Source organism: Glandiceps talaboti, chromosome 6 (assembly GCF_964340395.1).
Source record: "Glandiceps talaboti chromosome 6, keGlaTala1.1, whole genome shotgun sequence".
In the NCBI taxonomy this organism is placed as follows: domain Eukaryota; kingdom Metazoa; phylum Hemichordata; class Enteropneusta; family Spengelidae; genus Glandiceps; species Glandiceps talaboti.
This window is the reverse complement of record NC_135554.1, coordinates 28,561,537-28,589,336: the sequence shown is the minus strand read 5'-3', so window position 1 is coordinate 28,589,336 and position 27,800 is coordinate 28,561,537. Positions and strand designations below refer to the sequence as shown.

Here is a 27,800-nt window from a genome sequence, read left to right as displayed (position 1 = left end):
TTATGTAGTTACCATCTTGCAAACAGCGCTGGTGATTGTTCGCTATTGTACTTTTGGCACCATGTAATGTCTTACTATAAAGGTTAACATTTAAGCTTTATTTTCATATAAATTTTGCAGTATCTTATTTACCTAGAAATATAACTACATAAAATATCCAAAATTTGGAGAGAGGGCACTTAAGAAAGTTGGCATGTATGAAATTTTACATTTAATTTAGTTTAGGCCATATTTGCCATTCATCTAACAAGTCATGACATTCTACGATATAGTTAGGGGTAAATATACATTTTGATTATGTTGTGTGTGTTGTTTCTTTCTGTTCAGACATCGCAGTGAGTTCTCGTTGCTATGTTGTCTGCTTCACTGCGATGCGTATATTTCCCGTGAAAAGTTCAATGTGCGTCAGGAACGTTTTCGGGCGTTCGAATTAAATACACGTATCCACAGTAACAAGCCAAAATTAACCTCAAAGTCCCAAAATATCACCACGACCAAAGAGATCAACGAATATGCTACCATTAGATCAAAGTTTGAAGAGGTGCGCTCTAGAAATTAGTGTATTGGAGAAGTGCAAAATCGATGGTTTATCATCTGATCGTGATATGTCATTTCTGAGCAGTTTTCATCACGGAAAAATCGTACACGTGTGATTTTTTTATGTATGTGACAGCAATGATACCTCAGTTATGTGAGTCTGTCTTAAAATATTCGCAACAAATTAGGAGATTTGGAAATTAGTATAATGCCACAAACTCCTCTGAGTATTCGGATCGGCATGCAGAGAGTGAATTTTGCGCGTGCAGACCACCCATGTTGTGCATGCTGAGAAAAACGGGACACGTGCGTTCCCACTGGCGACAGAATTCTACCACCTAGATTCGTCAAAAATAACGACTATCCGATTCCTTGGTCGACACGATAACGTCTGCTCCAAGCGGTACACATAGGCGCGCGTGAGAATAGGTCGACTGTCTTGTGCTGTTTTAACCCTCTAGCATGAGGTAAAGTGCTACTTACTGTAGGTACCGAGAATTAAGGACCTATTTTCGCGTACTATATTCTCAGGGTGTAGAAATATATTTAGACACAAATATTAATAATCCGATTTTTCTAACGTATACTACCAAAGCAGTAGTAAGTTTATAGGTGTACATGTAGGTATATTGACATATTTTAAGTGTAGCAGTCGTCTGATTTACACGCACGATCTTTAGGGTCCCATGCTACCGATACCTAGACTGTAACTAGAGAGGACGCTCTCATAAAACTTCGTTTTTGAGCAGAAATTTACACGATTTGCGAGAGATATTTTCCCACCAAGTGAACTCTGGCGCCATGCAAATTAGCCAAAGTCATTGTCAGTGGTTATCAACACTTGAGCTCTGAACTGGGCAGGTTTTTGCATACTCTCTCGACGCAACGCCTCGTGTTTGTCAACAAACAGAGAGTAACTACAGAGAGTACTTCATCTGCTCATGCGTATCAGAGTACCAATGAACTTAAATCTACACTAGATTAAAATTAGACCACATAAATAATTGCTTTGTGTAGCGTTATATATTGAATGACCAAACTTTATTTACCATGTCACACTAAAATCTGATAACAAAGTAACACCGATGGCATTAAGATACGATGAATACAAATTTCTGTTACTTTTAAAGTAAGTCATAAAAATACAAAATGAAACTACAGTACCATAAAACAAACATGGTAAAATGTACGAGCTTCTCCCCTCTGTAGGATTGCTATAGATGAATGGAATACCACTGGATCAAATCGTCTGCCAGTGAATAAAGCCAGCCGTGTGATCATGTAGCAGGTGCAGAGTATATGAACTGATGACACTCAATATCCTGCATTACGCCGTTTTTGTCATAAAATGAGCTTAGAGATTTGTCTTCTCCTTTGATTCCAAAAATGACAAACATCTTTTACGGCAATATTGACAATTTTCAACGTTCATGCGTCACTGTTCTGTCATAAGTGCTTTGCAATGAATCTTCCGTGGAATGAAATCACCAAGCCGCATCTGTGACTTGTTCTCTTTTCAATGACCTTAGAAACTTGAGTCAATCCTCGAAATGGAAAAAAGCTGGGAAATTCGGCCAGCATCTATGTAGACGTGTAAACAAAAAAAGATAACGCGAAGCCAGTTATTGAAATGTCAGACAGGTGGTTGGTATGAGTACACAAAGGCTACCAGAGTGTATATCGTCGAAGCTTTAATATGGACACAATAAAACTGCACGTATTCATTATCATTCAGTTTTTATGTTTCACTTCATAACGCTAGAATATATATTTAATATTGACGCACCGGGTCGAGAGATGTTTTAACAGACAGATGAAGTTAATGAAGAGCCAAATGATTGATATTTAGTTTCCTTTATCATTTTTCCTTTTCAGTATCACGATTTTATTTTCAAAATACAAGGGATATGTCTTATTTTTGTTTATTTTTGGTGATGATATTTATTTTGCTTGACAAAATTATCATTTTGTAGCCTTTATAATTTTAAATATAATACATACATGTAAAAAATATAAGATCAACTTAACGGCAATCGTCCGATTCACAAATGGGCGTCTCGGGGTCAACGCTACGACAACCTAGCCATTAACCAGGGACACTCATTTACATAATTTACGAAATAGCTTGCTTTCCGAAAGTTATCTCTAACGTCGTGTAATTAGCCAAATTCAAAATGGTGGTCAACACTTGGGAGGGGCATAGTGATAACGATGTAACGTTTAGTATTTGTCAGTAAACAGAATATTTCCGCCGGACATGCGCAGTATTCAATGAATGAACTTTAATGTTGTATTCTAAGAAATAAATATGCCGAGAATTAAGTGGGGGGGGGGCATTTATGTGAAAGCATGTGAAATAAAACTAAATGACAACTAGACAACAAACCTTGGAGTAGGTAACATCCGTAACATTAGATAAAGGTAACATCCGAACCAATATTTCATATAGGACTACTTTGTCAGATCTTATTATAAAACCTAAAAATGTTACCAAGACTGATCGGTTAAAAAAATCATACCCGAAGGTTGAACACTGTCAGCCGCCGGTTTAAATAGCACGGGTGGTTTAGAATTATGTAAGGATACTTATACGCTGACAGACAGACAGACAGAGAGACAGAGAGACAGACAGCCAGACAGACAGACAGGATGTGACACAGACGGAATGATTCTAAAAACCAACACGAATAAAGAGTTTATAAAAAAATGCCCAGAAAAATTCGCGATAGTGCGTGTCAATCTTAAAAACGATAGAACTCTTTAGGGAGATTAGATCCAGCAAGATTTCCTCTCTTCTCCTTCATAGTATGAAATGCTACCAATTATTATTTCATTATATATCCGTTTAAAAGTCTGCAGTGAATTATGAAACAAATCCACCCTTGTGTAACTGTTGATGTGTCGTTCTAACGCAGTTTTATCGTTATGATGTATAGAAAATCATGTTAGCTAAGCCAGAGATGTATGTGTTGCTTAAAAGCATATATAGTGGAATCAAATTTTATAACGAGCATGAAATTACTGAAGAGTATTCAACATTATACTAAAATTATATTCTTTGACCTATCCAAAAACAGTGTAGTTAATTTTCACTGTAACTTAATAATAATAATAATAATAATAATAATAATAATAATAATCTTTATTTATACTGGATAGTTCTTTAAGCATTTAAACACTTGTCTCCCAAGAAGTCCAGTGGGGGCCATCCCTCATGGGTTCAGTGTTAATGCAGGAGGAAACCGGAGTACCCGGGGAAAACCTGCGTTGTTCGGTAGAGTCAAACTGAACGACACTCTTCTTACTTACAGCGGGGTAAATTTAATCGAACCCTGAATGGGGTTCGAACCCCGACTGCAGTGGTAAAAGGCAAGTGGTTTAACCACTTGGCCACCGACAACCCAATTAATGTTTGACACTAAATCAAATAATCAGCCTTGCTGTCAACAACATTGTTTCCATTTACATCTTGTTTTCTCTTTTTTTAGTTGCCATTGTTCGAGGAAAGTTTCCGTAACAATCCTTAGGAGCAAACATGAAAATCAAATATAATAAAGATGCCTCACAAAATAAAGGTTACTTTGTACATCTATCCAAAACAATCACCTGTGCCCTGTATGAGTCAACACTTCAGTTACTTGTAAAACCAGCGGCCATTTTTCAAAGTATTGAAGTGCATTACTATTCCCTGCAACAATTTTGTTCTGTTCTATATTTTGTATAAATAAGGTTCTTTAGATGATTAAAGTTTAAATCTTTACTTCTAGTCTTACAATATGAAATTTGGTGAGAATAAAACTTAACATTATAACGCACATTCAAGCAGTTCAGGGTAACCGTGTCTGTAACTGTGGAAGTTGTCATTCTGATGAGGATCGTTGATCAAGACAGATCGAAAGCTCAATGCTAAAAACTTTGAACTGTGTGTGAGTTACATACTTTGTAAATCATTTGATCTACCAAACTGATGAACAGTTTTAGTCAACATTGTTTTTGTTATCAATAACGCAATTTGAAGAAACACGATTTATATAAAATTCACATAGAAAATACATTCACTTCACAATTACATGGCGTCCTTGAATTCTTTCATCACCCTTTTACATAAAGTATAAAAAAAATATCTTGTAAAATTTGCTTGTAAAACTATTGTTTATCAATCAAACGTCATATATAGTCACAAATATTGTTTGACTAGGCAAGAAGATTGCATCGGACAAGGACTGATAGCTTACTAACAGGGTCATAAAATGCCAAAGTTCATTCATTTAGAGCTCAGCACAATGAAAGCGTGTCTTTTAATCAACGGGTGAGATGGAATTTTACGGCACGGTGAAATTTGTAAATGTCAACAGAGCATACTGCACGTTTAGAGGTTGCAGTAAATTGCCTTTAACATTTGTTAAAATGGAATTCTGACATCGGAGAAGTCTAAATCAGACAGTATATAGAAAAATCACCTGGCATGAATTAAGAAGTAGTCCATACATTTATGATACTGATCAGATTGTATATTTTGTATTTCGATAAGTGTTATCTATAAAAGAAAGTGAAATACAGAAATTCGAGCTCAAGCTGTGGGCAAAGTACAAGGTATATTTTTAGTATCATGTTAGCTGAACCAATTGCCATTTCCATATCGCTTATCGGAAATGTCTTATCATGAGCTAATGTCTTAGGAGACTGAATATGCCAGGGACTACCATTATGACGTAGTTGCAATAACCGTTATTTATTGATAAATTTACAAAGTTCGGCCATCTTTCAAGAAATATAATTGGCCATTTATTTCTAGTATGATGTCATACACGGTATTTTAACCCTAGTTGGCTCTACTACTTATGGGCTTTAGTTTGTTAGGACGTTTTCATTTCTCATGTCATCTAGTCTTGAAATTAATATAAAAGTTTTCAAGAATTAACAGGTTTATTATAATGATAAATATAAATTGTTGTCACAATTTTTATTTTAACACAATGCATTAAATAGTGAATGTATTTTACGATATATTCCGGGATGGAAATAATGATCATAATAAGTACTTAGGGACACGTGATGAAATGGTTGAAAATTTAAAATGTATCAAGAACAATGGTGTTTCCGTAATTATGACAAATGTGTTTGATCGAGTTAAAATGTATATTCAAATAGATGACGTCACAGATATGCAAATTACCAGTGTAGTTACGTTTTTCGGACTGTCTAATTTGATACGCGGGGCCAAACATGTTATTAAAATTTCGTTAAATCAATATACCCGTTCAGTATGCTGGAAATCATGTCAAGGAAAATAGACTAACCTTCTTTCAACTATTTCTTAATTAACAAAATAATGGAGTCCGTATGTGTAACTAAGAGTACAGTGTTTACTGAGCCTATAAATATCCGAAATACTAATTATTATACACTATTTATTGTATAAGCGCTCGAAGTGTATATTAAGCAGTTGTCTTCTTTGAATTACACTGGCAGCACCACTAGATATCATGTCAGCAACACAGAACAAAACCAGATTTAAACTGAATGCCTTCCGTAAGGTCAAAGTCTTTACATTTTCGTTCCTACACACAATAATTGTTCGAATGCAACAGAACATATGCTATTAGTTATGTTTGAAGTATGTATCAAATATAGTTGAATTAGAAGAGTTCATTTTTAAGATATAGTCTAATTACTGAAAATTATCAATTATGCAAATGACTCAAGTAAAAGCTAAATCACAAAGCTTTTTAGCAGCTATGCACTTTGTTATGGTTGATGTATGCAGTAAATTATATTGAATTTGAAATGTGCATTCTTAAGATTTAGCCTAATTACTGAAAATCACTAATTATGCAAATCTAAAACTAAAACAACTAAAAGCTACATTATCAAAACGTATATGGCACATGGACTTTGTTACCATCAGTGTATGTACCAAATTATATTGAATTTAAAGCATGCATTCTTAAGATATAGCATGCATCTTAAGACTGACAGACAGACAGACAGACAGACAGACAGACAGACAGACAGACACTTGCATACATACACATACACATACACATACACATACACTACGTAGATAGACTTTTCATCCCTAAATTATTACAACTTTCCTCAATGAAGGTAAAAATAAGTCCATAGTTAGACATATAACGATTGTTTTGAAGTATGTTGTCTCGAAGTTTCTAAGCTTGTCATTGAGTCATTTTTTAGATTTTTGTTTTCTGTACATTACCTTCGCAGACAGCAAGCCTTCTTCAAGAAATTTCCAATAGACTATCAAAGGCCACCGTACAGACCTGCTCCGAAGGAAGCTCTGGACGATGTACAATTAGGAAAGAAGTTAAGAGATGGCCTACCTGACAGGTGAGATAAAGATGTTCTTTAAAGCTCGAAGACATTTATTCATCGTTTCTCCAGCATATGTCTTCCAAAATTATTACTTTGGAGTTCGAAGTGTCACCGTTCGAGGTATTTAAGTACAGCTAATATCACTTAAATCGTGCAAAACATTAATAAACATAGCAAAAAAACAACAAGATTGGTTGATTTATTTATTTATTTATTTATTTATTTATTTATTTATTTATTTATTTATTTATTTATTTATTTATTTATTTATTTATTTATTTAATGGAAGACCAACGGGAACACGTCCCATTTACAGGCTCCCTAGTTAGTTTTGGTGTGTACCTTTCTTTTTATAAAACAGAAGCCATATTTAGTGTAAAATGCATCCATTCTGAGACTGTTGTTTTTCTTTCATGTTAAAGAAGCAAAGGAACAAGGAGACGTGACTTGTCGAAATAATATCAGATATGACTTTTCTGCTAGCATTTTTATGTTTAACCATGACCTTTACCTCTGGGTCAAATAGTATATATTGATCCATTTCACATATTATTAGTTACACGGAAGTATGAGGGGGGGGGGTACGAAGACTTGTTCAATCTACAATTTGAGATCTTGAAAATATTTTAGATTACCATATATAGAATGCAATCAGAAAGATTACTATTCATCTTCAGTACTATACAGCTATGACGTCATATTTACTGAAAACTGTATATGTAAACATCGGTTTAGATCTCATTCACGAAATTACTTCACCTATCGAAATAAATGACCCATATATACGATGTAATTCAATTCGCTAAGTGTATTTGGCATAGTGTAACAGTGTACTACACGTATCAATTACCGAACTCAGAGACTATCGTGAAATATTTCCACAAAAACTTACATACGTGGTAAATAAGCTTTCACTTCAAAACATTCTTTCTTTCAACTATGTAATTTCAAGTTGGATTGTTTTGCTAATAAATATACATATGGCTATCAGCTGTTATGAAATTGGCTTCTTGTAATAAAAAAGAAAAACATGGCATTAGAGTTGACAAAGTTTCCGAAAGCTTGCAGTCCCATTGAAACATTATCTTTGAGACGCATGGACGCAAAGTCGCAACTCGTAAATACTGAAATTGGAATGTTAGTGTAAGGGTTTCAAGACTTGGATTTTATCCCGGATTGTCACAGTTTTAGTTATCCGATTTAGGGGAGTGATATGCTAGGAATATTCTTTTTGTGTGTTTTGATAACACTGTCAGACAGCATTCCAGTACTCTGACGTTGGCCTTTAAGATAGAATGCACCTCCATTGGGGACGAATTTTATTGAAAATCAAATTTCTTAAAAAATCTCTCCAAACTTTCTCATACGGAAACTTGCTTCTGGTCCTCCTGAAATAGTAAAAGAAATTTGGATTCATCATCTTTTTTATGGGAAATTAAACGATAATCTTTTATTTTCCCATAGATTAACACAAAATTAGGCGGCCATATTAGATTAGGCGGCCATATTAGATTCTAAAATGGTTAAATTTGATAACATTTTGACTTCTGTTTACAAAATTTGTACGGTGACCTCAGATATTTTTTCTTGATTTTACCTGAGAATGAGTTGGGGTTTTGTTGAACAAAGTATCAGTCTTAGTTCCGAGATGCATTTCACGTTAAGTGTAAATTGTATATGTGATTCCTATACGTACAAAATTAAAGTGGCACAAGCCGATTTTATTTTCATTTTTGGCGCAATATTTGCTACATAATTAAAAAGTGCTCGCAGTAGTGTACTTACTGAAGCATACTTAACTACCGCTTACAATTGACTGAACTCAAACCTGATATTTAACTTATAAAAGATCTGATGACGTAATTTAATATAAGCGTATATATATGTACGTATAATAAGTGTCGAGGAAATACCTAAGCTTAAGATGCAATCAACTGTTCTAACAATGCTGGAAGATAATTATAACGTCATAAAAGACATACAATTACATTAACATTGTACTAGAATAGTTAAATCGAAGTTTTATATAAGTATTTTCACTCGAGTAAAAAGCTTATAAACTCAGCTTGTGCCACATTAAGAAATATAAATTTAAGAAAATAAAGGAGACTATAAAAAGCAAAGTTAAGGAAACTAAATGTCAGAATGTTGTTGATGAGAGAGTAACTAATACCGTGCACATTAGCGATTTCAAGACGTACACAGTACATATGTAATATTCATCCATTATAGCGCGTCATGTAACACTAACATTGACCTATTTATCTGAACACAGTGATTTATTTATTTCAGCCAAAAGTCATTACACGAAGACGGGGCCGGAGATATAGAAGGCTACCCACTTACAGGCAATACTTACAGACATTTACAAGGTAAAAGGTCACATAACTCCATCAATATTAATCTAAATAGTTGACTTATACCATTTGAGAAACCCACAAATGCATGCTACACGTTAAGATTTCACATTAACTGGTTGTTCTCTCTATATATACTTGTCATGAGAGAAATTGGCGAATGTGACACAATATTTTGTGTGGAAGTTTTCAGAGAATCCAGTGATAGTATTGTTGACATTACACGTAAAATTATCATCACTAAATTTTAAGAGAAATATTGTATATTTAAATTACTTGAGCATTTTCTGCTGGACTGTGTTCAGGATCTGGGCCATGATTATTGATGTAATGATGGATTTCGCATATTCATCGATTTATTAATACCAAAATAATAACTTGTCTCGTGATCACTATTTAAAGCGAATCCTATATAGATTTTATTTAGCCAACGTTAATTTTGATTTTAGAATCGGTTGATGACGAGACCGGTCCACCGACGGCTTATTCCGCCGATTTAACGGAGGGGCCAATCGATGTCACGGAACTACAGGACAGTGGAGGGTCTCCTGATTCACCAAGACACGTGTCTTTCCAAATCAAATTGCAAACCAAAGAATCACAGTATACCGCTGTTACCAGGTAAGATGCAATCATGTGTATGAACATCGACTGCCTGAGGCTTTTAGTAGTGTCTTGACTACAGTAATAACGACTTGTGTTTCCATAGCCACGCATTTGCTATTATAATTATGTGACAGTTGTCCTAGAAAAAGCAACCAAATAGTCTTCTGATGGTCGTTGAGGAAGTGTGAAACTCCGAGTAACGACTTATAACGTCCTTATTCTTTTTAATTAAGTCTATAATGCTCTGCTACTAATATTGCATCGAACACTGTTCTCTCCATTGAGACAATTATATGAATATATATATATATATATATATATATATATATATATATATATATATATATATATATATATATATATATAGCGGTATACATAATGCAGTATCAAGTAAGATACACAGGAGCCGTTACACAGTGTTTCACGCTGTTGCGATCATCAAACGATTTTGTCGTCTGATGGTCGCAACAGCTAACGGCTCCTGTGTATCTTCCTTGATACTGTTATATATATATGTATATATATATATATATATATATATATATATTGGAAATAAATTGGAAACCCTTATAACAATACAACAAGTTGTAACACTATCTCAAGCCTATGACACCATCGTCATATTGCCCTTACTATTTCGAACGATACACATGTTGAAATATCGTCATATATTGTTGAATAGATTCCAGCGTCTTATTTTATAGAGCATTGCTTGAACGTGCATCTTCTGAAAAACTGACATGAAATATATACAGTGAGCACAGGTTGGAGGCCGTTTTTTGCAATCCATTACTTAGATCTATTAAAGAGATTTAATTTTATGAGTGGGAAGCTATAATTTTTTTTCCTTGTTTAAATCTTATCTCCGTCTGTCTTTCTCCCCTATATAAACTGAACTGATAAGGAGAAACTTATGACCATCGTATTGTCATTGTATTTTAATGTTTCTATCTAAGGTCCACCGTACTCTTTTACTTCTTTCCTTCAAAAAGATCATAGGAAATGATATCCGACAAAAATACATATAAATTCAAACTAACATAATTTCGGGGTTTCTTAATTTGTTTAGGTATACAGAAGGGGACTTTCATCATCTGAAAAACGCCCGCATCAGTAAGACACCTAGTAACGCATTAATTACTGCATCCATGGAAACAACTAATGATAGCATGGAAGAAATTGCATATGTCTCAGAGCTCTCCGAACATGATAAAACGGACAATTTGAAACCGTCTACGTCAGAGCTGGAAGATGTAGAGTTGGCTAGTACGCCCTCACCGACACATGCTACGCCACATACCACAGAAGTTGCTGTACAGGTTCATCACAGTGCAGACGAACTTGAAGATGACCTGGAGAGTATATTAAAAGCGAATAGCGCCCCTAGGGCATTTTCAACCAAAGTGGCTAAACATGTAAGTCTTGATAATGGGCAAAATGTACGAAAACGGACACGTGATATTCCTCAACAGGCCGTTAGTCTTGATAGTGATATTAAACAAAATGGCGATATCTCCGTATCCAGTTTTAAACATACAGAAACTGTGACAAGCTTTGGAGACCTCAAAAAACACGAGAAACCTTCACTCAAAGAAAAACCTAAAAAAGATTGGGATGAAGAACACAACTCAGACCTGCCTGATCTAGGAATCGAAAGAGATGAAGCAGAAGAGTACAAGATTAAGGTTATTGGCCCTCCACCGGAAATTGCTATCGAAGAAGGAACAACAAGCCCAGAGAGAATTGAACGGAAAACAATCACAGCTAAGGATTATCGCGAATTATGGCATCTACGGACAACACTGGAGCAAGAAGATTCTAATGGGTCCTCTGTGACATCAGAGCCTGATACAGTTGTGCCAGCAAGTATGAGCAGGGAAGATCTGAAGTTATCAGAAAACAGTCAGACTAATCACACTGGCATCGAAGCCGAATTTACATATTACGAAACGACTGCTGAGTCTGGGAAAATCAAGAAGAAGGTTGAAAAGCAACAAGAACCAGAGGACAAGAACAGGTTGACCGTTCAACGGCCACGTCTTTCAAGAACCAAGGATGATAGTTTAGATTATGCATTTAGTTCCATTAGCACAGAGGAATCCGACACTTCTGAACGTAGCAGGGGTGGTGACAGTTCTTATGAAAAAGACGGAACGAGTAAATTGAAACAGATGCAAGCAGATAGTGGATATGCATCAATAGAACAGCAACAACACAGACCAATACTTACTACTCTTCAGAAGAGGGCGTTATACGCCTCCAGCGATCGAGACAGTACAAGTATCGAGAGTACAAGTTACCCAAGTCATACATCAACAGAAATCAGCCCAATTAAAGAGATCCCAAGTGAAGGAATAAAAGATAAATTTGCAACTTCGAAAAGACGATATTTCAATAAAGATGGACGCACAGAGGTTGTATTCCGAGCAAGAGATGACCCTCGCACAGCATCCAAAAAGAGACGGGAATTTACAGCCGAGGGGAAATCTGGTGCCCTTTACGACAGTTTCAGTTTCCCGGAAGATGAGAGTGAGGCTGATTCACAAACATCAGCATATGAATCACCAAATGATCAAAAGCCGAAAATGAAACGATCAGACTCTTTTGGAGATCGCGTTGCTGGTCGTATAGGTCGCTTCTTCAGAAAAGACAGAGATGATAGATTTGACTACAGTCTCACAAAACGAGACTATAGTATAGACGAGAAAACTGATGCTTTGTTCAAAGAATTTATGCGACAAGACTCGATGTTTGATGATCCGCCACATATACGCGTGAGAACGTCGATATCAAAAGGTAGATTGTATCTTCAAAGAAAACAACACAGTGATCCACTCGTCGAACGGAAAATGTTAGAAGTACCATACACTGAACGTAGTGCTAGTTTTGAACATAGAAGACCAACTTTGGAGAGAGACTCGTCGAGAGAAGAAGATTATCACCCTCGACCACCTAGGTACTCTGAAAGACCACATAGACTTGTTCCACAAGACAGCATCGAGGAGGAATACCTGAGACAAGAAAGCAGTAAGACATGGGAGGGAAAGGCACCACCTTATCCTACCAAAATTCCTCCTGGACGTGGTTCTGAAACAAGGGATGCCAAATCTTTCTATTCTGAGAAACGCAAAGAAATGAGTGTCAGGCCAAAACGACTTCTACCTCAGGAGAGTACCAGTGATGAGGACTACAGCAAAGGTCAACAACCTCCTCGGCCAAGATATTTCAAATATTCATCGAGGGGATTATCCCAACCTGGATCTGATATGTCTCGAAAGTCACAAAATCGACCACATCCGCGGAAACAGTTTTCAGTGCCAGAAATAATTGAACAAATGCCACGGCAGGACTCTATAAGTGAGGAAGAAAAAACTCCTCCGCCATCTCAATCCCGTTTTGATTTTGAGCGTGCATGGGCAAAGGAGTATATGAAACAAGAATCCATCAGTGAAGAAGATGTGCCATCGGCTAAAGAACGTCTTGAATTTCGTCGGCGTCCAATGAGAGATCAATATAGACAGGAATCTATCAGTGAGGAAGACGTACCCGGTTCTTCAAAATCTCGTTTAGTAGCACCACCTAGGTTAGAGCGCCCTCATAGTGCATCTTCACTGCATCGTCTACAGCGACAAATGACGTCGCCTGAAACTTTCAGTCAATTAGATGTACCGAGAGCAAAGTATTCACCACAGACTATGAAACCTGCAATCAGAAGACCAGTGAAAACCAAAAGCGAAGATCATATTCAACTAAGGTCACCAGCAAGAGGGGACCAATATCGGGGCAGTAGCCCCCATCGTATGGAGAAATCTCAAAGTCTCCTGGAGGAATCCATTGAAAAGTCCTTATATTCGGATCCTTATGGTAATACATCACCAGCAGCCAAAAGACAGGCTCGTTTAGAACGGTATGATTCGAGAGATGTTGAAGGCAACGGAAAACCTTGAAGAAAGACACTTTTTACAATACTAATGATATTTATACCATGGAAATGCCTTAGCGCTTCCCGTGTTGCTGGTTGATTTGTATCAACAGACAATTAGCACATTATTCAATACTACAAACACATGTAGTCTAAGTAAAATGAAGAACATGCAGACGAGGAAGAATTTGTTAATTCATCAACTAGTCGTAGTAAGAGTGGATTTTATGATTACAATCCTGGCCCTTGAGTCTCTTTTCATACCACACTCTCTGTTTCACTTACAAAATCAGCTGAACTCAACTCAAAAAAATATACAGGAAATGTGAAGGATAGTGTCTACATATCCAAGACAAACAAATAGTGTGTATGAAATTCAAATAGAATAATAGAATATTCACATCCTGTGATAATATTCTCCGATGGATAACAGAGATAGGTTCGAAGTTCCATTTCGAAATTTCATATTTCCGGATATCATAATGACAGAATATAATACAATATAACATAATATTATATATATATATATATATATATATATATATATATATATATTATACATATACATTATACATATGTGTTAAGATGTATATATGAGGATATTATCACAGACCTTGTGTATTCAGTTTTAAACATGACAAATGTTTCGTGTGTTACAGCATCTAATAGGAGGGCTACGCACTAATGCAACGCCTCAGAAAGGTTATGTTGTACATGTGAACTAGTACCATCGTTGGATAGTACAAATAACAATATCTTAACTGATGAAGTCAACATTTGTAAGCTTAAGGACTACTTAAGTCAAACTTACCTTATGAAAAACACAAGATTGGAGAATTGGTCGTTTGTGCCTTCAAATTTGTAAATATGTTAATGAGAAAATGGAGAAGTTGTGTAACATTATAATAATGCTATACAACAGTGTAAGGATCTGGTAATCTTTCGTGGTTCTTGGATTAATATTAGGATCTGGTAACCTGTCCTTGTTCTGGAACTAATATTAGGATCCGATAACCTGTCCTTGTTCTGGAACTAATATTAGGATCTGATAACATGTCCTTGTTCTTGGACTAATAGTAATTATAGTAACTAATACTTGAACAATCTTTTTTTTTTGTCAGTGCACTGAGGGAAAAAACAAATCTAGTAATCGTCAATGTCAGTGTGTTACTATGATGTAATTTTACACATTCTATTACTTATATAGTCGTTGACCAGACTCTATATGGTTCATAAATTCAAGTTATTTGTTTTTCAACTTCCTGTTGAGACAGGGTCGTGAAAAATGTGTGTAAGTGATGGTAGCCTAATTCATATCAAACACGCAATCAAGAGATTTTCAAATTTCCTGACGTTTTTAGTCAATCAAGTAATCAATCTAGGAAGGATATAGGTAAATAAATAGTCTCTCGCCAAACAGCAAATAGTTTCAAGTTTAAGTACAGTGTGTTTTGTTTCACTTCTCAAAATTAATATATGCAGGGATGAGCATTTGCGAAAAAAAGCAACTAAAATCAATCAGTCATTATGTAATAACATATCCTGCATTTAACAATTGCCACACTATAAAAAACAAGAATGTAAATAGATTAAAATTAAAATGAAGTTCATAAAATTGCTTTCAGATTATCGTAAACATATTTCTTTCATGAAGGAAGTCAGAGACCATATAAAAATATGTAAAATATCTTGGCAACTTTTCAAATATCCAAGAATATATTGTTAATGTCTTTTACTAATAGATATTCTTTGCAGGTCTCCCAATATTTCGCATAGTAGTGCAAAATGAAATAACTTCGTGTTAAATTGATAATTTCCAAACTTCCATACTCATTTTAATCTGTTCACCTTGCATACGACTGCACCATAGCAGTAGGATTTATATTCTTACATATCAATGTTTAAAATGTTCTCCATATTGGAGATAGTTACTTAGAAATAGGGTGAGAGTGACGTTAGTACGTTGATTAGCACGTTATTAGCACCTGACTCGGAAGCCATTTTAAAAATAGTAATTGAAAGGATAAAATTCTCCCTAATTTGTTACTTTCCACATGTTTTCATACTCTGAAATTAATTGAGAAACTAAATCACCTATGTCACACGAGTCACTGCAAGGGCGTGTCCCGCACATTAAGCAGTCCAGTACAAATGCATAAATTACAACATGTATATTGATATAGACATGAGAACCTTCTATTTATATATATATATATTATGTGATTCCACTACAATAAAAAACACCTTAGTTTGCAATCTCTAATCTATTTTTTGCCGCACAGAAGAAAATGGGTTCCAATTATTATAACATCAACAGACACCATTTCTGCAATGATGATTTGATAAAAAATTGAAATGTGACCCTTTCAAAGGCTTAACTATGGCTATATAAATACGTTCATTTCACTTTCAATGCATATAGCTTTAAAGTTCGTAATGAATTATCATGAAAGCTTATGGAGACGAGTTTCAATTTGCTGTGTCAACGAAAAACAAAGTTATTATTTATTCAAAAGATATTTTACAGGACTGGTATGTTTTGTAAGTGTGAATGAACGTTTTTTGTAATTTTCGTAATGTTACTGAGTAAGAAGAAGAATCTCAGTCTAGAAATTAAGCGTGCAGCACCTTCAGTTCAGAAAAAACTTTAGGGCCAAAGTAGTTAGATCTCGCAACAGCTGTTTTATATGTATCTGACGTGAGTTTTGTCAATCAATAGTAGATTTCAATCCCCAAAATATCACCATGTATCTGTCCAACAACAAGGAGCAGAGTCTGGAAATGTACATTTGTTTGCTTATTTTTGCTTGAAACAACCCAAATCTTCATATCATTCTAGCATACATAATAATTTTCAGTTGCTTCTGTCACAACATTGAAACTAATGGTGTAAATACTGCAATAAGATTTTCACTTTTAAAAAATAACGTAATGATTCGTAAATTGTCTGTTGTGCTCTCTGTTCGTTATGCCGATTAATGTACTTCAATAATTCTACTACCCCTCTCCTTCCCACCCCATAAAATAATTAACTACCCCTCTCCCCCCATCCAATAAAATAATTAACTACCCCTCTCCTCCCCCACCCCATAAAATAATTAACTACCCCTCTCCTCCCCCACCCCATAAAATAATTAACTACCCCTCTCCTCCCCCACCCCATAAAATAACTAACTACCCCTCCCCTCCCCACCCCATAAAATAATTAACTACCCCTCTCCTCCCCACCCCATAAAATAATTAACTACACCTCTCCTCCCACCCCATAAAATAATCAACTACCCCTCTCCTCCCACCCCATAAAATAATTAACTACCCCTCTCCTCCCCCACCCCATAAAATAATTAACTACCCCTCCCCTCCCCCACCCCATAAAATAATTAACTACCCCTCTCCTCCCACCCCATAAAATAATTAACTACCCCTCTCCTCCCCCACCCCATAAAATAATTAACTACCCCTCTCCTCCCCACCCCATAAAATAATTAACTACCCCTCTCCTCCCCACCCCATAAAATAATTAACTACCCCTCTCCTCCCCACCCCATAAAATAATTAACTATCCCTCTCCTCCCCCACCCCATAAAATAATTTACTACCCTCTCCTCCCCACCCCATAAAATAATTAACTATACCTATCCTCCCCACCCCATAAAATAATCAACTACACCTCTCCTCCCACCCCATAAAATAATTAACTACACCTCTCCTCCCCCACCCCATAAAATAATCAACTACACCTCTCCTCCCACCCCATAAAATAATTAACTACCCCTCTCCTCCCCACCCCATAAAATAATTAACTACACCTCTCCTCCCCACCCCATAAAATAATTAACTACCCCTCTCCTCCCCCACCCCATAAAATAATTAACTACCCCTCTCCTCCCCCACCCCATAAAATAATTAACTACCCCTCTCCTCCCCCACCCCATAAAATAATTAACTACACCTCTCCTCCCCACCCCATAAAATAATCAACTACCTCTCTCTCCTCCCTACCCCATAAAATAATTAACTACACCTCTCCTCCCCCACCCCATAAAATAATTAACTACCCCTCTCCTCCCCCACCCCATAAAATTATTAACTACACCTCTCCTCCCCACCCCATAAAATAATTAACTACCCCTCTCCTCCCCCACCCCATAAAATAATTAACTACCCCTCTTCTCCCCCACCCCATAAATAATTAACTACCCCTCTCCTCCCCCACCCCATAAAATAATTAACTACACCTCTCCTCCCCACCCCATAAAATAATCAACTACCTCTCTCTCCTCCCTACCCCATAAAATAATTAACTACACCTCTCCTCCCCACCCCATAAAATAATCAACTACCTCTCTCCTCCCCACCCCATAAAATAATTAACTATCCCCTCTCCTCCCCACCCCATAAAATAACTAACTACACCTCTCCTCCCCACCCCATAAAATAATTAACTATACCTATCCTCCCCACCCCATAAAACAATTTACTACCCCCTCCTCCCCACTCCATAAAATAATTTACTACCCCCTCTACTCCTCACCCCACATTATTTACTACCCCTTCCTCCCCACCCCATAAAATTATTTGCTACCCCTCTCCTCCCCACCCCATAAAATAATTTCTAAACTTTAGCCTAACCTTACCCTTACCAAGCAAAATGTGTATATAGTATTATTTCAAATGAGTCCTTTTCTATCAAAAGCAATACTTGCATCGCTTATGAAATCCATTTTCTATGAACTGTAGATGTTTCGTAAGTCGAAATAATACAAGATTGTTTTTTTAAATAACAAATGTATACAATTTCTCGAGATTAGACATTAGTAGAGATCAGAATTTTTTTTTTTAAAGAGGGACACATGTACGAGAACTACCGTTTTGTTTTGTCTTTCTTGAGACTGGATTGCTATGATTGTTAATGTTCTATAGGAATAGCTACATACAGAATTCTTATTTCTTGAACTCATATTCCTGGAATGAATCACATATTTATTCCAATTTAATTTAAAGTTTACATATAACAACCATTTGAAAACAGCTATACATCATTAAGGGAAACATCAAGAACATTAAGGGGGTGGTCAAATTTGTTTTTGAGTGTTGTATAAAACGCTTAACCTATTAAAAGCGACTACTTATTGAATCTTGCGTTCATGTTATAAGCGATCGTTAAATCTGTCCCATTTCATTAACAAAGCATAAACTTAAAGAGAAATGCGATATTAAAACTTACTTGTGAAAAATTAAATTTCTAGCTACTTCATACAAAGAAATATGATTTCTTTGAGGTAAATTTATATTTTCAATACATAGCTTAGCAGCAATTGCAAGATAGTATTGTTAAAAGCAAATCTTGAAATAGATTATGAAAAAGATGGATATCAATGACAAATTGCGTACACCATACTTTGTAAACGTATCAGTTATGTTTCATAAACAGAATATATCCATACACCGTTCACCTTGTCCCATAGTCGTACCTACATTTAGCATAAATCTATTACATGACTGTTAGTACATTTAGCGCTGCATAGCAAATCATATTTGATATCTAACGATTATACATTACATATATTGGGATATTTGTTACTTTTAAATCATAATCGAAACTGTGACAGTCTCGATCAATATATCTCGGGTCATTTACATTTTTAGGATTAAAAACTTCACTGTGAATTTTGTTGAGTTTTAATCGAACTTAACAATGAATGTTGGAATGATAAGTCAATGTACTTTCTTTCTGTTAGACAGAAGACAGAAGACAAAATCCATAGTCATAGATACTGAAATTTCCGTTCCTGGAAATCTCAATCACTATCGTAGAATTTTCAAGTTTTAGAAGAGCACCCTCACTCACTAAATGCAATATTCTTCTGTTTTTATTGAGAAACAACGTGTCTGATGCAGATAATAATTACGAAGCCTCATGATCACACGCAACTTATTCAGAGATTTGATTTCTTATGGTGCGGAAGCTATCATTCAAATGTTGCACAAACCTTTTTCAAACACGTAACACTAGTTACAGTAGCATAGAAATACAACTTCGTCAATAATTTCTTTTCACATTTTGCATGAACGTATTGTTTTATTTATTATCAATAAATTTGCATTATTTCTCAACAATGTTATGTCTTGTGTGTTTTATTATTCCTTAGTTCATTTTGACTATCCTTCGATTTATAGTAAATTAATCAAATTAAATGAATTGAATTGAATGGAATTGAATTGAAAATAAATTTGCTGACACTATATTTGTATAGTGTACTCCCTCGATCTATATATGGGTACTCAACGAAATACATCCCGACTTCTATAAATAAAATGTTTTAGGTGTTATGAAAATAAACAATGAAAATATAGATTGAAAACAAACTAATTGAAATCCAATACAAGATTGAGAACAATCTGAGACATCATTGGCAATAGAGGCTGCACTGAAGATGCAATAATCACACATTTGGTCGTTGTCAACATACTAAGGCCTAAAACATTGTGTGGTTCCGATTACGCTCAATTTTAGAATAGGTGGGGTAGGTAGATTTTTTGCGGACAAGTAGGTGTTGGCGGGTTGTTACATGTTGGCCTTTGATGTTCAGTTAGTTAACTGGTTTAGTTTAGGTGATAGATGCTCTATTGAAGTTGGACAAATAAAACTTATTCTCGTGTCCACATTTGGAAACTGAAAAGAAACAACGAGCCTTTTTCCGTATCCTGGTCCACCAGCAAGACAGCCCAAGCATACACCAATAAAACAAAACGATGCAACCTGTGTTTAACCGAAAAACTAACCATTATTAAAGCAGACAAAAACTCCAAACTAAACAAAGGAACTGAGTTGATATCCAAATGCCGACACGAGAATAAGTTTTATTTGTTTTATTATAACAACCAACACCTCCACACACACAACACCAACCCACCTACACAGACAATAGTGATGATATTTCTATTTTTGACTTCAGTAACAGTCATGGTTCCTGTAGTACTGTGGTGATTTATGTGTTGTTCAGGTACGAACACCAACCAAAAATGCCTTACTGACTTTCCTTCACACGTACTTTTATAAAATTTGGGTAGGCAGGTAGTATACTTCTGATTGGCTAATGATGAGGTCATACGAAGAAGACGGGATCACTCTGCCCACGAAATAATGACTTAAAGTCATTTGCCAACTATGGTATGCAACTCTAAACTTCTTTCGATTTCTCTTTTCATGACACTAATGTCAAATATTTCAAGTAACAAAAGCAGGCCACTTAGTGTAATTCGGGAGGTAGTGCCCATTGATTAGGTAGCATGAGGTCAAAGATGACTATATATTCTGATATCCTAATTTACTAGCTATCACCATCATGTCATAGAACACTGTCCTAATACCAACTTTGAATAAGATCTGTTCAAGCATGTCTGAGTTAAGGCTTTGGACATGGAAAATTCGCAAACAAAATGGCTGCCAGGCAGCCATATTGGATTGTATCATGATGAAAATGGATGTGCACATGTATGTCATAGAACACTGTCCTAATACCAACTTTGAATGAGATCTGTTCAAGCATGTCTGAGTTATGGCTTTGGACATGGAAAATTCACAAACAAAATGGCTGCTAGGCGGCCATATTGTATCGTATCATGACAACAATGAATATACACATGTATGTCATAGAACACTGTCCTAATACCAACTTTGAATGAGATCTGTTCAAGCATGTCTGAGTTATGGCTTTAGACAGGGAAAATTTGCAAACAAAATGGTTGCTCGGCGGCCATATTGGATCGTATCATGAAACAAATTGACATGCATATGTATGCCATTGTATGTTGCCCCTGTGCCAAGTTTGAAAAAAATCGGTCCAGGCATCTCCAAGAAACGGCTGCGGACGGACGGACGGACGCACGGACCCCAATCCATAAGTCCCCGTCCGACTAATTAGTCATTGTGACCATACAGTGCATTTGTACCATGATTTGTCAAAGAACATTATCTTTATTTGCATAATGGTGTTTGCTACTACAAGACATTACATTGTAATTGGCATATTTCTAAATTGGTCTGATATCTTATACATGGTAGACTGTAAATCATAATGCAAAATTATCAGTGTACGAAAGTTAAAGCTATCATTTTGATAGTCACTCAGTAGACGATTGGTGAATACCGTCCCATAATTTGAGTGATGGAAAAGAAATGCATTTTAAACTTATTAAACTAATCAATTGAGTGGCTGATCCATTCATTTACTGTTCATTAAATCTTAAAAGTGTTCTTCTGATTTGGTGCTGCAGTAGTTGAAATACCATACATATACACAGGTTCGTATTCCTCATTATTCCTCATTCACTTATTCTTGGTCAATAACTCGCGAAGTTTTTTCTCATCGGCGCCAGTTAAAGAGTCCACCTGTAACCAAGATAAGTACATTTATTGAAGGTTTTACACTTCAAGTACAACCGAGTAATGATAACTCCTAGCTGATAAAATGGTCTAAGTTGAAAAGAGTTCCCGCTAAAATATTTGTTATAGTACTAGAAAGCGAACTGGACAAATACAAGTGTATATATATGTGCTGATGTTTCAATATACTGGGAAGCGACAAACGCATTCATAAACGGGCTGTGACGTATCGGTCTCTAGTGCTAGCAAGCTGGTTTACGAATCATTCACTACAAATAACATACTCTCATTTTCATAGTTCTTTTTTTTAGTATTAAATTACAAACACCGACCTGGTGTAAGTTGTTTTAAATAGTCTGTCAATTACATACTATAGTGTCAATGTGTAGAGTAGTATATAGTGTAAAATAGAATATGCCAAACTATGTGTTTTGATTCTCTGAGCAAACACAGAGAACAACAACAACAACAACAACAACATCTACATCACCGTCGTCGTCATCATGATCATGATCAATAACTACGACAATATTATTGACACTAATTTTATAAGTTACCGTACTTTTTCCCCATTTTTAAAGAATATAAACGTTGGCATGGCTGAAACTCCATTTGCTTCTGCGGTTTCCTGAAACATATTATAAGACAAAGAATAGTAAGCGAACGAACCTACACATCCTCACAAAATCAACGTATTTTGGGAGCAAAATTACATGTAGTTTACTAAAATAACCATCATTCTTAAAAATCAACCAAACTAATAAACATAGTGTAAATAGTATGTATTATAAAGTGTTACTGCAACAATCATAAGTTTTTGTACATTTTACTTTTCATACTTATACATAATTATAATATTTGCAGCCTCTATAAAAGGCCTGCTAAGATGGGTGTCTTGACCATAGCTGAATTTATTGCAGCCTCTATAAAAGGCCTATTCGGATTAGAATTAAAAATTAGTTGTCTGGCAGAGCTGGCTGGTCAAGGACAAAAAATGACCCATGTAATTATAGCTTTACTGGTAAGGTAACACTAATGGATGAGCCAAGATTGACAAATAGCCCTTTAAGTACGTATGATTATAACATTCACACCTCAACCTTTGTATAATTATACAATTTTTACCAATTCTACAGCTAGGTTGACTGGGGCACAATCGTAGGTCAAACCAGTGGTCTGAGGTCAAACCTATCCCAAGGACGTTAACCATTTATAAACAACGGCAGCGGCGAGGGTCGTACCGGCAATCAGTAGATTACATGTTGGCCTGTCTAGCAACTATTCGACCATCATTGCAATTCTATGATAGAAACTACTTACCCCATTGTCATCCACATCGACCTTTATGAAAACTACATCGGTGAATTCCTTAGACATTTCCTGTAGGAAATCACAACAAAATTACGTTACATCAGAATAAAATAGCGCAAATATTGCGTTGCCGCACAACTTCATGTTCAGGGCAATGATAGATATATAATTTTTTGAAGATTTAAAGTTGTAACCAAAACAAAATTTTCATACCTAATTTCCATCATCATAATCCAGCCATCCTATGTTGGAAGTGTACAAGACAAGTATAGCAACATCCTAATCAAACTTTAAAGGGATGTGTCTACAAGGTTTTGTACTTCTTTATTTTTTTTAATCAGTTTGGAACCAAGTCATACCAATGTAACATGTTTAACTTTCTTGGTTGTCTTATTGTAATATTTTAAACACAGGCTACATTCAGTTTATATGGGTAGGTGATGAAACAGCTGTCTTACAACATATTACATAATCAAGTCATAAACCAAACTGGCCATGCTACAGGCTTTACCACCAGAGGAAATAGTAAAGTAAACATTATAGTTAATTAACAATGTACTGAATAACACTTCTAGAAACATCTCACCAAGTTTCAAACTCATTCACTTAGTACTTTTTGAGATATAAGTTTTTGACCAAAAATGAACATTTTTACACCTAATTTGCATATCACTCATGGAATCATGGTATGCTTAATATTTCTTTGTCCATACATCCCTAGATACATACCCATTAAATTTCAGCCCAATCTGCTCAGTAGTTTTGGAATGATAGATTTTTAACCAAAAAGACACATTTTTAGCCCTAATTTGCATATCACTGATGGAATCATCCCATCATGGACAACTCTTACTTTACATCCCCTTAAGAATGTTCCCACCAAATTTCGCACCAATCTGCCCAGTAGTTTCTGAGTTTAAGTTTTTTGACCAAAAATCACACTTTTTGACCCAAATCACACATCTGTGATGCGATCATTTTTATTTGAACAATTTCCCAACTAGACACCCAAGGTAATGGACCCACCAAATATCGTGGCAATCGGTTCAGCGGTTTTTGACTTTAAGTTGTTTACACACACACACACACACACACACACACACACACACACACACACACACACACACACACACACACACACAGACGCCGGGCGATCCCTATAGCACTACTGAACCTCAGTTCAGTTGTGCTAAAAATCACTCCCCTGTTGTTTAATCTTTGGTATCACTATTACAGTGAATGGCATTTGTTATCGGCAATGTCATGAATAATTACTATCATATTAAGGTGGTTGGACATAGTTTCTGATATAAATCCCCCAAGTGGCCACACTTTCAATCTCCTCCAATATTTAGGCTAGGCCTACATTATTTTGATTACAGGGTGGTTATAATGTCTACATAACGAAGGCATCGCTATCACCCTCCTGTGTAATCTGCCATAAACAGTAGTAATATTATGTATCTGTCTTAATTTGTGCCTATCTTAGTTTACCTATAGCTTGATTTACGTAGTAGTATAGTTGTAACAATATACACGTATATAGTCATGGCCCATAAGTATTGACGCAAACTCAACAGGTGATATGAATAGTGGAATACTGATGGATAACGTGATATGTCATTCTAAATGTCATGATTAGTGACAATTTTACCATTGGAATAGCAGAAATAATGTATTCTCCCTTGCATTGAACAAAAATAACACAACCTGGGTTTAATTAGAGTCGTGTCAATAACCCTGGACGTTGATAACGTACCTCAAACTTAGGTCCAATAAACTTACATGGTCCACACCACGAGGCTGTAAAATCAACAGCTACAAGTTTACTACCAGCACCCTTCAACGCAGCATCAAAGTCAGCCTGACAATGGGAATGAAAGAATATCTAGTTCATCTTATGATATGATGTAAAATGAATTTCTGGGCATTCTGGAATTTTCAAACACCGATTTTGTTCATAATCCGTAAATGTAACATGTCACTGTGTCAGTTGTGGTTGAGTTTTACCATGGATCTATTATTGATCCATGGTTTTACAGTCAAGTACTCTGCAAAGTGTTCATTTCCTGGATTGGCGTTCACCTTTAAGTAACACCTTTAAGTAATACCTAGAGCATTGGGTTCAAATGGTGGATACGACCTGATCATGACCTGATCGATGTTTTGGTAAAGAAGCAGAATCAATAAGAAACAATGAAATGGCCTTTACATTTGCTTTGTTACATAATACCGCGTTGCATTTGGTTATGTAATGCTAATCGGGCTGAGTTTTTTTAATTGTAACGTATACGAATATCTCTACATTGATTTTTCACTTGTAAAATTCCGTTGTCAGTTGCATACTTTAATTTATAACTGATCGACTATTTGAACACATGCTATATACATAAATATAGGGAGTCACCAAATAAAGGCTAAGGTGTGAATAAGGTACCGCGGGTCTATGCTCAGACCATGCATGGTCTGAGGTCTTTGTTAATATAACCTTGTACATTGAGAATGAATTCATGAATTAGCATAGAGTACAATGAACGGCAAATACTGAGAATGGTCGTGCACACAAGCACTCGAACTAATCTGTATGATATTGGGGGGAAATGTATAGTATTCAATATACATTTTTTTAATCATACACATTGATTCGAGTGCCTGTGGTCGTGCATCGTCAAGTGTCGTCCAATCGAGGTACATTCGCAAATAAACATTTTAACCTAGGGCACATCATAATGCACTATCTAGTTAACAATATGTCAACAGTCTTTCGTGATCATGTTATCTGGTCATTCGACGTGTAATACAGATACAGACAGATGTGATCTGACAGGTCACTTCATAAGGTACGTACTTTGTACCACAGACAAGGAAGAAATTGTCTGTGGTAACATGCCACGCCCTTAATCTGATGTTCCATAGCAACAGACTCAAATAACTGCGTAAATGTATAATCTATCGAGTGTCTAGAACCTTTCCATGTCTTACCTTTGTCTTCACGTATGGTACAGTCATTGTTATAACGTAGAGATTCTTACTTCGTACGTAAGTGAACTACTGGGGTCGTCACTGTCTCAGACTGAGTCACTGTGAATACGAACCACTCTCATTTATAACCCTTGAACCTGGTTGAAACTTCTGATTGGATAGTAATGACGTCATAGTCCTAAAACATCTATGACGCAACAGGTTCTGGCCTATCATATTACGCTTTATTATTGATTCGTATCACCACAACACAAGTACTAACAATGTCATGTTCTACAACCATAAAATGGTGTACAACACGATCAATGTAAATTAGTCATAGTAGCATTTTCCTGACCACAGAAATTAGAACGTCGGTAATTCCACATGCACTGTGTCATCCACTGACTCAGGATATTCTCAGTGATTTCATTGTATATTGTTAGCCATGACTCTCTTCATTAATCATAACGCCTTGCTTGGTATATAACTAAAACCTTGTGGGTTATACTTCTTGGAGGTAGTATGACTGTGCTAGCAACATAACTATTTATTTATTACATTGTAGTCGATTTCCAAAAGCATACCCCGAAAACACAACTTTGCCTAGTCGAGACTGACTCAGAGTAAGACTTCTCACATGCCCTTTGATCTATGGAGATTACTGGGATATGCATCCACACGATCAGAGATCACTCTGTACACGATCATCTGACACCACCACTGAGTTGCCATAAAATAAATGCACACGTCAGCGACTTTCAACACAATAGAAGACTACTGAATTTGTATAGACATCGAACTACAATGTAAATGTGGTAAACGTCACATCATTTGTGACAAGATAATACTCAGACAACTCCTTCACTAACAATGTACGGTATGTTGTTGTTGTTTTAAAATATGCACTTTCTTTCAGGTATTCTGAATAAGAATTCAATGTATTTATTAACATAAATACACAGAGGATGACAAATACACATATTTGATGAATAAGCTTATAACGTTTACTGATCGATTCCACAAGTCACCAAAAAGACCAAATCAATACATTTCACGTGTTGCCCCTCCCCCTCTCCCCTCACAATATGTGTAAATGAAATTGGCTGAATTTTCAATTATTTCATAACGGATATCTTAAGCGTGTACTATGGGCTGATATCCATGTCATCAGCATGATACATGATATCAATAAAAATATTCTATATCGCCATATAACCACAAAACGTGCTCACGTTATTTAAAAAAAGACAAAGTAAAAATGGATAAAGCTACAGAAACGCTCGAAAAAAATAGAAGAAAAGTAACGGAAAAGGGAAAGACGGATGAGGTACCATTTCAAGTTCTTCACTCGGAGAAAACACTTTCGCAATTTAAAGTG

General features: G+C 35.8%; 1 protein-coding gene across 1 annotated transcript; it reads right to left on the bottom strand.

The window, feature by feature from the left end:
* Nucleotides 1-21,751: 21,751 nt before the first annotated feature.
* LOC144436684 (thioredoxin-like) lies at nucleotides 21,752-26,565 on the bottom strand. Its single transcript, XM_078125531.1, has 5 exons — nucleotides 26,441-26,565; nucleotides 25,218-25,322; nucleotides 23,468-23,527; nucleotides 22,710-22,775; nucleotides 21,752-22,153 (listed from the first exon to the last, which is right to left on the bottom strand). The coding sequence occupies exons 1-5, from the start codon at nucleotides 26,465-26,467 to the stop codon at nucleotides 22,091-22,093; spliced, it is 321 nt and encodes a 106-aa protein (XP_077981657.1). The 5' UTR covers nucleotides 26,468-26,565; the 3' UTR covers nucleotides 21,752-22,090.
* Between the last annotated feature and the right edge of the window lie 1,235 nt (nucleotides 26,566-27,800).